The sequence below is a fragment of the Carcharodon carcharias genome, chromosome 12 (genome assembly GCF_017639515.1).
Source record: "Carcharodon carcharias isolate sCarCar2 chromosome 12, sCarCar2.pri, whole genome shotgun sequence".
In the NCBI taxonomy this organism is placed as follows: Eukaryota; Metazoa; Chordata; class Chondrichthyes; order Lamniformes; family Lamnidae; genus Carcharodon; species Carcharodon carcharias.
In genome coordinates, this window is record NC_054478.1 from 133,523,995 (window position 1) to 133,538,651 (window position 14,657).

The 14,657-nt window shown below is 45.2% G+C and overlaps 1 protein-coding gene across 1 annotated transcript in view; it reads left to right on the forward strand.

Moving 5' to 3' along the window:
- ndufs1 (NADH:ubiquinone oxidoreductase core subunit S1) overlaps positions 1–12,299 on the forward strand; it is a 42,756-nt gene extending 30,457 nt beyond the window's left edge. Inside the window, exons 15-19 of the mRNA XM_041200339.1 lie at positions 395–549; positions 1,886–2,061; positions 9,007–9,141; positions 9,757–9,829; positions 11,801–12,299. Coding sequence (XP_041056273.1) covers positions 395–549; positions 1,886–2,061; positions 9,007–9,141; positions 9,757–9,829; positions 11,801–11,892 — 631 coding nt within the window. The 3' untranslated portion in view covers positions 11,893–12,299. The remainder of the gene's footprint in view (positions 1–394; positions 550–1,885; positions 2,062–9,006; positions 9,142–9,756; positions 9,830–11,800) is intronic.
- Positions 12,300–14,657: the final 2,358 nt, after the last annotated feature.

Genomic DNA, 14,657 nt, shown 5'->3' on the forward strand with positions numbered 1-14,657 from the left:
GGAGTGTTAGTAATCGGAGGACTCGAAGGAAGGTGAGATTTTCTTTCTATACAGTGAGTTGCGATCTGGAATTCACTGCCAGAAATGGTGATGAAAGTAGATTTAATAGTAACTTTCAAACATCTAAACTCAAACAAAAGTATTTGCCAGGCTGTGACTGAAAGATCGAGGGGGTAATTGGATAACTCTTTCAAAAAGCCAGCACAATTAATTGAATGGCCATATCCTAAGCTTATGTTTCTATGAAAGTATCGGCACTTAGAGGTTTAACTCAGCAACTTTATTGAGGCATGGTGACAAGAGCTATGGCCCTGGATCTGGCCTATGTTGAAATCCATTGGTGGTTGTTTATTTGTTGTGAAGTAACAAAGCTACTACCTGTGTCTTCCTGCAGGGTGGCCAGTCAAGTAGCAGCTCTGGATTTGGGATACAAAGCTGGTATCGACGTAATCCGGAAAAATCCACCAAAAGTCCTGTTCCTTCTTGGAGCAGACAGTGGCTGCATCACACGACAGGATCTTCCAAAGGACTGCTTCATCATTTATCAGGGTAAGTGTCAGGGCTACAGTCACCTACATTTACTGGTGACCCTTTGGCATGCATTGCTGGCTGGTATGCTAGGTGCTGACTCTCTAGATGCCATGAAGAGTTCTTGACTAAGGCAGAGATTGAATTATAGGCAAGTATAGATAACACATAGTTGATGGGATCTCCTGGACTGCTTTCAGTCACAGAGGCCCCCTGTTTTTTCTCTTTTTTTCTTTTGGCGATTATATGACTGTGTTGGGGTGGGGGAATGTGGGAGGATGTGTTCACCCATGATTCTTCGTCTATCATCCCCTTGATGGTCTTTTCCTGCCTGTCATTTTTGTATGTTCATATGTAACAGCCTTGCATCAGGAAAACCTCAGCTGTTTTATCTTCATTGCTACATCCTGACCAAAATCCCATCTCCAATTGTCAGCAGCAATTGAATATCATGGAAGATTTCAGCAGCTTTAGCTCAGCAACCTGGCAGAATGTAGTCATGGGAGAGGAAGTTCTAGTCTCTGACAGCCAGTACCTAATGCCAGTAGCTAAAAAAAGGGAGACTTGCATTTATATAGCATCTTCCACTACTTCAAGACTTCCTAAAGCACTTTACAGCCAATTATGTACTTTTTGAAGTGTAGTCACTGTTGTAATATAGGAAATACAGCAGCCAATATTTATACAGTAAGTTCCCACAAACAGCAATGAATTAAATGACCAAATCATTTGATTTAAATGTTGGTTGAGAGATAAAAGTTGACCACAACGCCAGGAGTAGTCCACTGCTGCTTTGAATAGTGCCATGGGATCTTTTACATCCATCTGAGAGGGCAGATAGGGTGTGGTTTAACATCTCATCCAAAAGGTGATAAAAGAAAATGCAGCACTCCCTCAGCACTGCACTGGAATACCAGCCTGGATTATGTGCTCAAGTCTCTGGAGCAGGACTTGAACCCACAGCCTTCTAGCTTGGGCAAAAATGCTGCCAAAGCAGACACATAATAGATCCACTATGGATGCAAGTCCACAGTAAAACCTAACCATGATTGGGAACTCCTTGAAGTCTCGTTCTGAGAGTCCATAAGACTGACAGGTGTAGGAAATATAAATATTGTAAGAGAGCAATAAATAACACCATTTTGAATTGAGATTAAAACCCGTCAGACAGAAATAGACAGAGCTATCCTCTATCATGCAACTAGCTGCATGATACCTTGATCCTGACTGTGATTGCCAACTTTTGTATTTGCTTTGTGCTGATATCCCTCAGCTTGAGTATGAAATTTTAAAAAAAGTCATGGATTTCACACACAGCCATGTCAAATGTCACGAGACGTTCATATTCTCCATCTAGGACACCACGGAGATGTCGGAGCACCCATGGCAGATGTTGTTCTACCTGGAGCTGCTTACACAGAGAAGGCAGCCACATATGTCAACACAGAGGGCCGTGCCCAGCAGACCAGAGTGGCAGTAACTGCACCGGGTATGGCCAGGGAAGATTGGCAAATTATACGTGCACTTTCTGAGGTAAAATGGAGCGTGCATGGAATCATAACATTGAAACAAGAGCGGACCATTCAGCCCTCAAGCCTGTTTGGCCATTCAATTAGAATGTGGCTGATATGAATCTTAAACCCATCTACACCACGTCACCCCACCCTCCCTCCTTTCCCCAGCATAGTTTCCTATCCTGTCATACCCTTACCAAGCAAAATTCTACCAATTGCAGTTTAGAAATTTTCCCTCAAAAGCCTCAACAGCCTTTTGGAGCAGACAGTTCCAGATTTTCACAAGTATTAACCTTCACTGATGAGCACAAAATTATACCAAAGGCTTGGGACCAAATCTTCATGTTGGAGGTGGGAACCGGGAGGTGGGACTAATTCTGCTGTCACAATCCCATCTCTGTGGGACTAATTCTGCTGTCACAATCCCACCTCTGTCTCGAGACTGCCATTGGCAGGATTTTCTGGGGGTTCAGGCCCGAAGATCTAGAGACAGGGCAAGTCCAAAGCGGGCAGGTTAAAAGGCCTGCCTCTGTTCCCAAAAAGCCTTGGCCTGGTGCTCCCGATGCAGTCAGTGGCCCATATACTGTTGAACCTTTCAACCAACCGCCTCACCCTCACCACACAGTGCGCCCCTCCCCACCCCCCAACCGTTATCCATTCATGAATAGACTTTAGAAGCCTTATAATAGTTGGAAGCTATTGAATAGTCTTTAAAACTCCCTGCGTAAACAAACAAACTCTTCGAGCCAACTGTGTAAACCAAGTCAAGCAATTGTAAATCAGTTTAGACAGTTGGATTGCATCCAAGAGCCCATAAAACCTCCCAAATAAACAAACTGACCTCAGAATTGTTATCTCAAAAGATGTCTAGATTGATTGTTATCATACTGGACTATCCTTTCATAGTCTGAAATGTACTCCACCTTTTTATCCATTAGACACTTTTTTTAACTCATCCAAAAATGTTTCCACATTTGCGATGTTGATCTTTTACTTTACAGTTTACCAGTTGGCTGAAGTAACAATTTGGCACACACATTGTCCAAGGGGTAGTTACATTGTCCAATCATTGCACTGTGCATTGAGGTTAACGAACACAGATACAGCTCATGCTACAATATTTCATCATGAACTGGAAAGAAGGCAAAACCATTTTACATACCTTTTAACCTCTTCCCGCCTCCATGCAGCTGCTGTAAAACTTGACAGCTACTGAAGTCCACCTGCCCCCAAGAAAATTAACAAAAAATCTTACCTGGGACAAGGCCTCAATGAGCTCATGACGCTGCCAGTTGCCTCCTTAATAGGATTGGATAGGTTCTTGGGCCCACTGCTTCTGAATGATGGAGCAGGCTCAAGGAGTCAAGTGGCCTACTCCTTTTCCTAATTTGTATGCTTGTATATCCTACCCTCATGAAAATGGCCAACGGCGGAAATGGAGGTGGGACCTCCAGCTGCCCTACTAGGCGACCATTTTTTTCAGGCCCTTGCTCTGTTTGGTCCCCCTGGGGACTGTGAAAATCCAGTCCTTGCCTTGTCTTCCTTTATCCCATTCCTCCCCAAATATAAAGCAGGGCCCAAACTGGCAAGTCCAATTCCATAAGAAACCAGGACAATTTGAAAAATTCAATAAAATTCTCTTAAAAATACATAAAGGAATAATTAAGTCTTCTCTTATCCTTAAATAGTATTCCCTAGAGAAATTACACATATGAATGTTTGTAGTAACCAACATGCCAGGTGAGAAAGCCTGTCTAAGACTGGCTACTTTAAAATGGCCATTATCGCACTGATCCTTGCTCTTGTAGCACCCGCCAGTCCTTTCTCAAATTGGTGACGGGTGTCATACTCTTCAGCTCTGGGGTGAGTCCATAATCCACCACCTTCTGGACCTAACTCAGTCAAACTGACACAATCCCCTAATGAAACGCACTGTTGATTGTGGTCCAAAGGAAGACTTACATTTATACAGTATCTTTCACATCCTCATAAGCCCCAAAGAGCTTTACAGCCAACGAAGTAATTTTGAAGTGTAGTCACTGTTGTACTGTAGGGAATGCAGCAGCCAACTTGTGTACAGAAATCTCCCACAACCAGCAAGCTCTCACAAACCATGTGCAGAACTTTTCGCTGAGCAGGCGGGTGCACGCTTGACCTGCTCATGCGTAAAATGGCACGTGATGATGTCGGGTGAGCATCCTAACATCATTACGCACTCGCGTGATATTTTGTTCGGCGGGCACACGTTGGAGTCGGAGCCTCGCCCTCCGTCAATTACAAGGCCGGTTAAGGCTATTAAAAAGTCAATTAAGGTGGATTTTATGCTGCCCTTGAGATTTCGTGCTCGTCACACAGGAAAAATTGGCAGGCGAAAATTTGCTAAACCTCATCCAAGGGCAGGCAGGATAAAAAGTGTCAGCAGCATTGCCAGTGTGAGTAGTGAGGAGTTTTGGAGATAGTTTGCTGCTGGCTGCTTATTGGTACTTGGCAGCTTCATCTCTGTTCGGGGCTTTTTTCTTAGCATTTCCAGGCTTCATTTCAGGACCTTTTGGTGTCTCTAAGGCCCCCAGAAGATTCAGACCATGTGGACCCTTCCAGGTTTCAGACAGCCTTCCCTTACCCTGGTAATGGGGATTGTGGTCTCCGTTGTTGGCACCTCATCTGAGGAGGAAGAGAGGGGCAGAAGGGAGAGGATGCCAGGTATCGCAATGCAGCATCCAGGGGAGGGATCTGTGGGAGGAGAGGCGCAGGCACAAGGGGTGCAAGGCCAGCAGAAAGTCCAAGGTGAAAGGGGCCACAGAAAATGCCCCAATCCTGCTGCCAGGGTTTACATGCGGCAATGCAGCTACCTCAATATGTCTGAGGTGCAATGCCGAACGAGGCTTCGCTTCTCAAGGGAGACAGTGGCTGCCATCTGGCCCTGAGATCAGCTCCAACTGTGTGGGAGGACAACCCATGCCAGTGGCTCTGAAGGTCACAGTGGCCCTCAACTTCTATGCCTCCGGCTCTTTCCAGGGGTCAATGGGGGACCTGTGTGGAGTCTCCCAATCAGCTGTCCATAGTTTTGTCAAGCTGGTAACAGAAGCTCTGTTCAGGCAGGTACTGACCTTTATTCTTTACTGTATGGAAGAGGCTAGCCAGGCTGAGCAAGCCAATGGCTTTGCAGCAATTGCTGGGTTCCGTCCACGTCCAGGGTGCCATCAACTGCACACATGTGGCCATCAGAGTGCCAGCGGATCAGCCGGGTGCCTTCGTCAACAGGAAGGGATTCCACTCCATGAAGGTGCAGATAGTGTGTGACCACAGGATGCAGATTCTGCAAGTCTGTGCAAGGTACCCTGGCGGCTCCCTCAGACACTCCCAGGCGCCGAGGCTGTTCAGTGCTCCAACCTGACTGGATGGATGGCTGCTGGGTGACCAGGGCTATCTGTTGAAAAGGTGGCTCATGACGCCTCTCTGCCACCCCAGAAGCAAGGCAGAGCAGCGATACAATAGGAGCCATGCCCCCACAAAGGCAGTGGTAGAGAGGACCATAGGTCTTCTCAAGATGCACTTCCAATTCCTGGTCCGTTCAGGGGGTGGACTACAATACTCCCCAGAGTGAGTGTCACTGATAGTGGTTGCAGGCTGTGCTCTCCACAATCTAGCACTGGCAAGGGGGGACCCGCTGGAGGAAGAGGATCTTGACCCAGCTGCACAGGCCTCAGAGGATGAGTCCAGTAGTGAGTCAGAAGAGGAGCATGGTGAGGAGAAAGCTGAAGGCATGGAGGCAGGCTGCTGTAACCTCCAGGGAGGCGGGGGATGCCTTAATCCAATGCTCCTTAAGCTAGGCTACCAAAGATCATTCAACCTCCCTTCCACCTCAAGCCAGGACTGCCGCCTTCATCCTGGATGTCTGAAATGACCCTTTTATTTGCACCCAAAGTTCATTCAATGCCTGTGCAATAAAAAAATCCAGCCATTCACACCCAGCATTACATACTGGCATACCCTGCGCCAGAAAGAAAAACAGTGAAGCATACTCAGGCCATCAGAACCAAATCAAATTTAATGTTATTGTCACATTGAATGCATAATGAATTACCATTACTGGTGTTAATGTCCACACCAGCAGACATATAAACCAAACATAAATGAACAGAAAATCATCTGTGACCTGTCCCTCTTTTGCTCATAATGCCTTTAACTTGCGTATCCGAGTGCTATGTCTTGGTGCCATCTCTCTTCCCCCCACCCCCCCACTGCCACCGGCATTGTAGACAGCCTGCTGACTCTGCTGTCTTGTTGGTCTTGATGACCTTGGCGAGGTGCCTGGAAGGCAGCAGCCAGTGCCATGGCTGGCATCCCCCCAGTCATTGCAGCCTTATCACTGACGGAGGGGTGGAGGAGTTACTGCCGTCATTTAGAGCGCCCTGAGAGAAGCCCGCAAAGACAATAAGCAGCTCGTGCGCCAACGTGAGGTCGCTCTGGACCTCCCTGCTCACCATTGATGGATGGACATCTGGTTGTGATACCGGTGCCTCATCCACCTCCCACGCTGGCACTGAACATCTAAGGTCAGTGCCTGTGTGAGGGCTTGCAGGTCCAAGCGCAACCCCAGGAACCCCTCATTCCATTCCTGGAGCTGCCTCTCCATGAGAGTCACCACTCTCTCGATGGAGGAGGCAGTGAGTTTGGGCTATGAGGGTCAACACAGTGCTCATGCTGCGCATGGACTTCTCCACAACAGAGACCACAAAAAGCAGACCCTCATGGATCTCTGCCAGATCCTCCTGTACATCCGGCTGGACATCCAGCATCTGCCACCAAATGGACGACTCCAGAGGCTCATCATCAGCCTTTGACTGAACATCGTCCTGGTCCCCAGCAGTCCTCCGACTACCACCGCCCTGAGCACTCTCTGCCTCCGCTTGCACCTCAAGCAAGTGTGAAGTGTCCTCACCGCTGTGCACTGACATTCTAGCCACTGATCTAATGCCCACCGAGATGCTGGTATCTGCGCTGGTGCCTGGTTCAAAGAACAGGTGCAAATGAAGCCCAGTGGTCCTCCAGCGTCAGGGGTGGCCCTTCAGGATTCAGAGAGGAAGTGCATGCTGGCAAATCTAAAAGGGAGAACAAGGACATGTCATTAGTTTAAGTCATCACACTGACACTGCATGCCAGGCATCCTGGTGAGACAGTGGAGATCTGCATCATGGTGCCCTCATCTTTCAGTGATCAATGGGGACTCCAGATTTGAGGCTCCCATCAAAGAAGAGACTAAACTAGAATGTTGCACAATCCAAAACTCTGACCTCTGTGCACTAATCTCTTACCTTCGTCTGGCACTCCTACCTTTCCATATCTGGTTGCATGTGGACCGTGCCAGCTCTGCAGTTCAAGGGCGTCCTGGTGAGTAGCAGCAGGTTGGGTGGGCCTCCGCTTATACGTGACCTCCCGAATTGATTATGGCTTATTTTCTCCTGAAAGGCATTGATTAGTCCACTTTCTACCTGCAGCGCCATTGCAGTCTGGCCAACCCCAGCTGAGGAACACCTCGCAGGGCACATCTGAGTCATGACCCTCAAGCCGCAAGGCACTCAGTCCAAGCAGCCAGGACTCACCCCCTTGGCCAGCTCTGGCATCATTGACAGCTGATACTCAGACTCTAGCAACCCTGAGGTCCACAGTGGGATGGCCACACCTTAACACTCCTGCACACTGACCCATGCCAACATGGTACTCACCCTTCCTGAGCGCAGAAGGTCATTGAACCTCTTCTATTACTGCACCCATGTGCAGTGCACCGCATCATGGCTGCTAACCAGTGCTGCAACCTCCTCCCATGCCCTCTTTGTGGGGTGCGGTGGCCTTCTTCTCCTATCTAGGGACAAGGCTGTCCCTCCTGGCAGCCACCTCCTCCAGGAGGACAGCAAGGCATTCATTCAAAAAGTGGGGAGCTGAATGCCCACCCGACCTGCCCTGTCACCTGCCGTGTCCAGACACACTCAACTCCATAACTTGAATTTTGACAATGCAGAGGCGACATCCTTCCCTGGCAACCTTCAAGGGCTGCTTGTGCCATTTTAAAATCAGCCACCAGGTCGCCATTGGACCCGAAAGCTGACAGGGCCCCCCCCACTCAGCCCCTCCCAACCATTGGAGAACCGCCTTTCATGCTGGGCAGGCCTTAATTGGCCTGCTGCCGTGAAATCGCCGTTGGGAGCTGATCGCAGGTGGTGGCCCATTTCCCAGCCGACCACGCCTGCCCATCGAACTCAAAATTCTGCCCCATGTGATAAAGCCGAGATAACCTATTTTCTAATATGTGCAAGTGATGCCCAAGACCCTGGTCTTGTTTGAAATAATACTCTGGATCTTTTAAGTAGCAAATATAACCCTTCTGTTCAAGAAAGGAGGGAGGCAGAAAACTATGGGCCAGTTAGCTTGACGTCTGTCACAGGGACGGCGTTAGAGTCGATCATTAAAGAGGTTACAGCTGGGCATTTGAAATGCTTAAGGTAATAAGTAAGGTAAGAGTCAGTATGGTTTTACGAAAAGGAAATCATGTTTAACCGATTTATTAGAGTTCTCTGAAGGAGTAACCTGTGTGGCGGATCTGAAAGGGAAGCATTCCCTCGGTACTGCTCTGGTACTGGGCATAGATTTTGTGCTTAAATCTCTAGGCTGTGACTTGAACCCCCAACCTTCTGAGCCATGTCTGACACCAATGATCAAGTCTGGAATTTATCTTCCTGATTTGTATGTTTTAGTACAACACCATGCGGTATACCTATCCTGTTGAACTGTCAAGAGAATCTGCATGAAAACTCTTACTTTGCTTTCAGTTTAAAACCTAATGAGTTCTTCATATTTATCCACACCGAATTTCCAAAGGGTTGACCAGTGACAATAGAACAGCCATGATTTAATTTGAATTTGAAAGTATAGTCTTGTGCGTTTGTAATGCTTTGTCCCTCCACAGGTGGCTGGTGTAACACTTCCATATAATACTCTGGATGAGGTCCGTGACAGGCTGGCCGAGATATCTCCAAACCTGATCTGCTACAATGATGTAGAGGAGGCCAATTTCTTCAAACAGGCAAACGAGCTTGCAAAGGTCAGCGTGATTTCACTATTAACCTGGTAGGGTTTATACATGTATATACGCACTTTGTTCTGCAGTCTACATTATGATTGCATGGGGCTATAATAAAATTAACTTGCATTTATACAGCACCTTTAATGTAGAGTCATTTCATTGAATCCTAATCCGACAAAAGCAGGAGAAGTTTGCGGGGCTGCATTTAGCAGATAGGTTTTAAAAAAACATCTTCAAGGAGAAGAGAGAGAAAGAGAGAGACTGAGATGTTTAGGCAGGAAATTCCAAAGCATAGAGCCTGGATGGATAAAGGAATAGCAGCCATTTGCACAGTGAAGGAGATACAAGGGTTAAATTTACAGGAATACAAGCTTCTCATAGCAATGGTAAGACTGTAGAAGGTTACAGACTTGGGAGAGACAAGGTCATGAGAATTTTAAATCTTGAAGCATTTTGGGGAATGATCTAGGTCAATAAGAACTGAGGTGATAAATGAGTGGGACTTGGTGTTTGGGAAAGTGTAGTTTTCTAAACAGTCAGAATATTTCATGCCATGTGTATTCTAAATAATGCTCTTCTATTTTGTTCCACTCCTCGAGGCACCCTCTGACCATACTCTCTGCTTTCTTACAGCTGGTGAACCAACAGGTCCTAACTGAGCCACTTGTTCCACCCCAACTTACAATTAAAGATTTTTACATGACTGGTATGTATAACTCAAATATTCACTGGGATATTGTTTGGGAACCAGCAGTAATTGTGGTCATATAAGGATAAAATCTGGAATTTTCCTTATTTTGGTTAACAGCTTAAATATGCTATTTACCAATAGTAGCTGTACTTAATGGACATGGGGCACCTTCTCTGCACTAGTTCCATACCATTCTATTTGGAAGGCCTGGATTTTGCAGTATAGAGATGTGCCACTGAAACCAACAGAATCACTTGGAGTCCGCACGTGCGCAGAATAATGCTGAGATCCAGAAGTTTGTGTCAATAATTCTATTCTTCTGCAGAGGGTTGAGGACCCCTCCCCACACACAGCCCCTTCCAGAGAGCGCAAACCCCAAGCAGTTGAGAATTTCCACTTTTACACTGTGGGTCTCCCAATAAAAGTAATTGAAACAGTTGCACCTTGTTGACTGAGATGTACCTGGGTTTTTAATGCCGTATTTGAAGGGCAAGTGTGTGGCCCAGAGTTCGCTCAATCTGTGTAGGCAGTTCTATTCAAGGTTAGTGGCTAGTGCTGTTGCTTCATGGCTGACTGCAAAATTAAGGCCAATATATTACTGCACAAGTTTAGACATTAAAAAAATACTTTTATGAAATTTACAAGGCATGCATAAATCAGTGATATGACTAACTCATCTTGCATTATGGATAAATGTCCTAAGATGCTTCACAGAAGCGCAATCAGAGAAAAGTTGACACCAATCTAACGGAGGATATATTCAGAGAGAGAGCTCAAATTTTGGTCAAAGGTGTTTTAAGAAAAGTCCTGAATGAGGAGAAGCAAGTGCAGAGTTAAAGGGGTTTAAGGAGGCAATTCCCAATGGCCATCAATATGGGGACCAAGGGATCAGTAAGGGACCAGAAATAGCATTCTCGGAGAGTCATAGGAATGGAAGAGAGAATGGAAATCAGAATAGGCAAGGACATGATGGAACTTGAACAGGGGTGCAAGGTGAGCAGAAGTCGATGCAGGATTGGATAGGGGTAGCAGAATTTTAGATAAGCTGCTTTTGATGGAGGGTGACGGATGGGAGACTGGCTGGAAGTGCATTGGATTAACTGAGTCCGGAGGTCACAGCGGTATGGACAAAGTGCATGCATTATCCAGTGAAAGAAAGACTTGCATTCATATAGCACCTTATCAAATTCAGGTATGTACTAAGGCACCGCAGAGAATAAATTACCTCGAGTTGAGTGTCTGTTATTTTAACAAGCACAGTGCCATGATGTGCAGAGTAAATTCACACAAACAGAAATGAGATGAATGATCAGTTGATCCATTTTTTGCCATTGTTGGTTAAGGCAGGAATGTTGGCTAGGACATCAATGAACTTCCTGCTGTTCAAATAATGCCATAGAACCATTGGAACAGCTCATCTAGAGGACTGGATCTCCAACGTTATTACACTGTCCTAGATCGGAAAGGACCAGTTCTTTATGGACCCTGGAGACAATAAACTAATATTATGGAGCTTCAAAGAGCCATAGATATCAATGTTTTTGTTTGTTTCCCTTAATCTGCATATACACCTGAAGGTGTTATGACTTTGAATTAGGATTTATCCACCACTGAGGCAATTGCACTAAGAACTGCCTTTTCCAAACCTCCAAAGTTCAAACTGGAGGAACCAGCCTGTGAGAAATGTGAGTGAGTATAGGACTGGACTTTGTGGGTCGGATTGTCACAGCTCAGAGGCTGCATATGGCACACGCATCATTGTGTGAATACTCTTGGCTGTCCTGTTCTGACTTGAGGGAGATATCCAGCAATAATAGTGTTGCGTTCATGGGTTGTTTTCTTTTGTGAAGAATCCTGTTTAATATTGTGTGCTGTTTGCTCCAGGGAAAGGACTCCACTGTATTTGTGCAACAGGTTTCAGCAGGAACCTGGACTTGTTCAAGCTTCTCTAAACCTTTTCTCTTACTGCTTCCCCTTTTCCTTCAGATCCAATCAGCAGAGCATCCCAGACGATGGCAAAGTGTGTCAAAGCAGTTACTGAAGGAGCCAGCGCAGTGGACGAGCATTCCATCTGCTAACACATACTAAGAATATGACATCAAAACATCCATGTTAGACTGCTGTAGCTGAGTTCTGCGTAAATATGTATAAAGGACAGGCCTCGAATGAAGACAGAATTCACACCCGACTGTGTACTTAGCTGCTCAATGTGGGTAGAAAGATACATCACACTCTACCCATCTACATGCTACACGACATCATAATATCGTTAACATTTGTCGTGTTAAATAATATAAACTTCCAAATGAAATTCAAATAGTTTAGTATGGAATCGGGCTGTGTAATAAGCTTGTGATTATACTGACTCATGTTCAAGCCACTTGTTGCTTTCGTGTGTTTATCAAACCTCTTCAATGGTAACAGAAGTTCTTGTAACTCTGCTACCAGGTTTTTATGGAAAATAAATCTATGTCTCAAGGGTGAAGCCAGTGAAATGTATTCTTTGGGTGACTGAGCAATACCTTTCATCATTTGGATCATGCATCATAACAGGTATCTGACATTAAAACAGAGATACATCTGCCAGAGGATGAAAGTGCCATTGCATCTCTGATCTCAACTCAGTCAACCTCACTTGCTAAGGCTAAAGCTTTGAAGCTGCAAGACCTAAGCTCTCCCATATCTAATACTGTAACCAACAATAACAACTTACATTAATATAGCATCTTTAATATAATAAAACATACCAAGGCACTTTACAGGAGCATCATGGAACAAAATTTTGGCTGTGGACAAATTATTGGAATCAATTCTGAGAGAGAGTATCAGCCCTAATTTAGAAATGCATAGATTAATAAACAAAGTCAGCATAGATTTGCTCAAGGAAGGTCACATCTGACTAACTTGATTGGATTTTTTGGCACGGCTTTAATAACGTATCACATGACAGGCTGGTCAAAAAAGCGAAAGCCCTTGGGATCCAAGGGAGAGTGGCAAATTGGATCCAAAATTGGCTTTGTGGCAGGAAGCAATGGGTATTAGTTGACAGGTTTTTTTGTGACTGAAAGGTTATGACCAGTGAGGTTTCACAGGGCTCATTGCTCAGTTAAAAGCAAAATACTGTGGATGCCGGAAATCTGAAACAAAAATTGTTGGAAAAAATCTGCAGGTCTTACAGCATCTGTGGAGAGAAAGACAGAATTAATGTTTTGATTCCATATGACTTTTCTTCAGAACTGTGCTTTTAGTGGTTCATGTCAATGGCTTAGACTCTAATGTAGGGGAAATGATATGGAAGTCTGCAGATAATACAACAATTAGCCATGTACTTGACAGTAAGGAAGAAAGCTTCAGACTCTCGGGAGTTCTAGATGCTCTGGTCAGTTGGACAGAAAAGTGGCAAATGGAATTTAATCCGGAGGTAATGCATTTTGGTGGTTGCAACAAGGCAAGGGAATACAAAATAAACTGAAAGATACTGAGTAGTGTGGAGGAACAGAGGGACCTTGGAATATATGACCACAGATCCTGAAAGGTGGCAGGAGAAGTTGGGTAAGAAGGCAAGGCATAGGAAAATAGGAGCAGGGGTAGGCAATTCAGCCCCACGAGCCTGCTCTGCCATTTAACTAGATCATGACTGATCATTTACCTCAATACCATCTTCCTGCATTATCCCCATATCTCTTGATGTCATTGGTATCTAGAAATTTATCAATGTCTGCTTTGAACATAATAACTGAGCCTCCAGCCCTCTTGGGTAGAGAATTCCAAAGATTCACCACCCTCTGAAGAAATCCCTTATCAACTTGGTCCTAAATGGCCTACCTCTTATTCTTAGACTGTGTCCCCTGGTTCTAGACGCACTTAACCAGGGGAAACATATTTCTTGCATCCACGCTGTTGAGCCCTGTAAGAATTTTATACACTTCAATGAGACCACCTCTCATTCTTCTAAACTCTAGAGAACACAGGTCCAGTCTCCTCAACCTTTCCTCATAGGACAATCCTGCCATCCCCAAGATTAGTCTGGTGAACCTCTGTTGCACTCCCTCCGTGGCCAGGTAAGGTCTCCTTGGGTAAGGAGACCCAAACTGCATACAATAATCCAGATGTTCTCCCACCAAGGTTCTATACAACTGCAGTAAGACTTCCTTACTCTTATACTCAAATCCCCTGGCAATGAAGGCTAACATACCAATTGCTTGAATTGTTTATTTCGCCTGTTTGTTAGCTTTCTGTGACATATGAACAAGAACACCCAGGTCCCTTTGGACATCAACACTTCCCAATCTCTTCTCATTTAAGAAATACACAGCATTTCTGTTCTTTACCAAAATAGTTAACTTCACATTTTTCCATATTATATTCCATCTACCATGTTCTTGCCCACTCACTTTGTCCAAGTCTCCTTGAAGCTTCTTTGAATCATCCTCACAACTCGCATTCCCACCAGGCTTTGTGTCATCAGCAAACTTGGAAATAATATATTTGATCCCTACATCCAAATCATTGATATAGATTGTGAATAGCTGGAGCCCAAGTACTGATCCTTGCAGTACGAGTCACAGCCTGCCAACCTGAGAATTATCTGTTTATCCCTACTCTTTTCTGTCTTAACCAATCCTCAATCCACGTTAGTCTATTACCCCCAATCCCATAAGCTTTCATTCTGCTAACCTGTGTGAGACTTTATGAAATGCCTTCCGAAAATCCAAGTGCATCACATCCACTGGTTCTCCCTTATCTATCCTGCTAGTAATATCCTCAAAAAACTCACAACAGGTTTGTCAACCATGATTTCAGTTTCATAAATCCATGTTAGCTGTGCCCAACTCTGTCATTT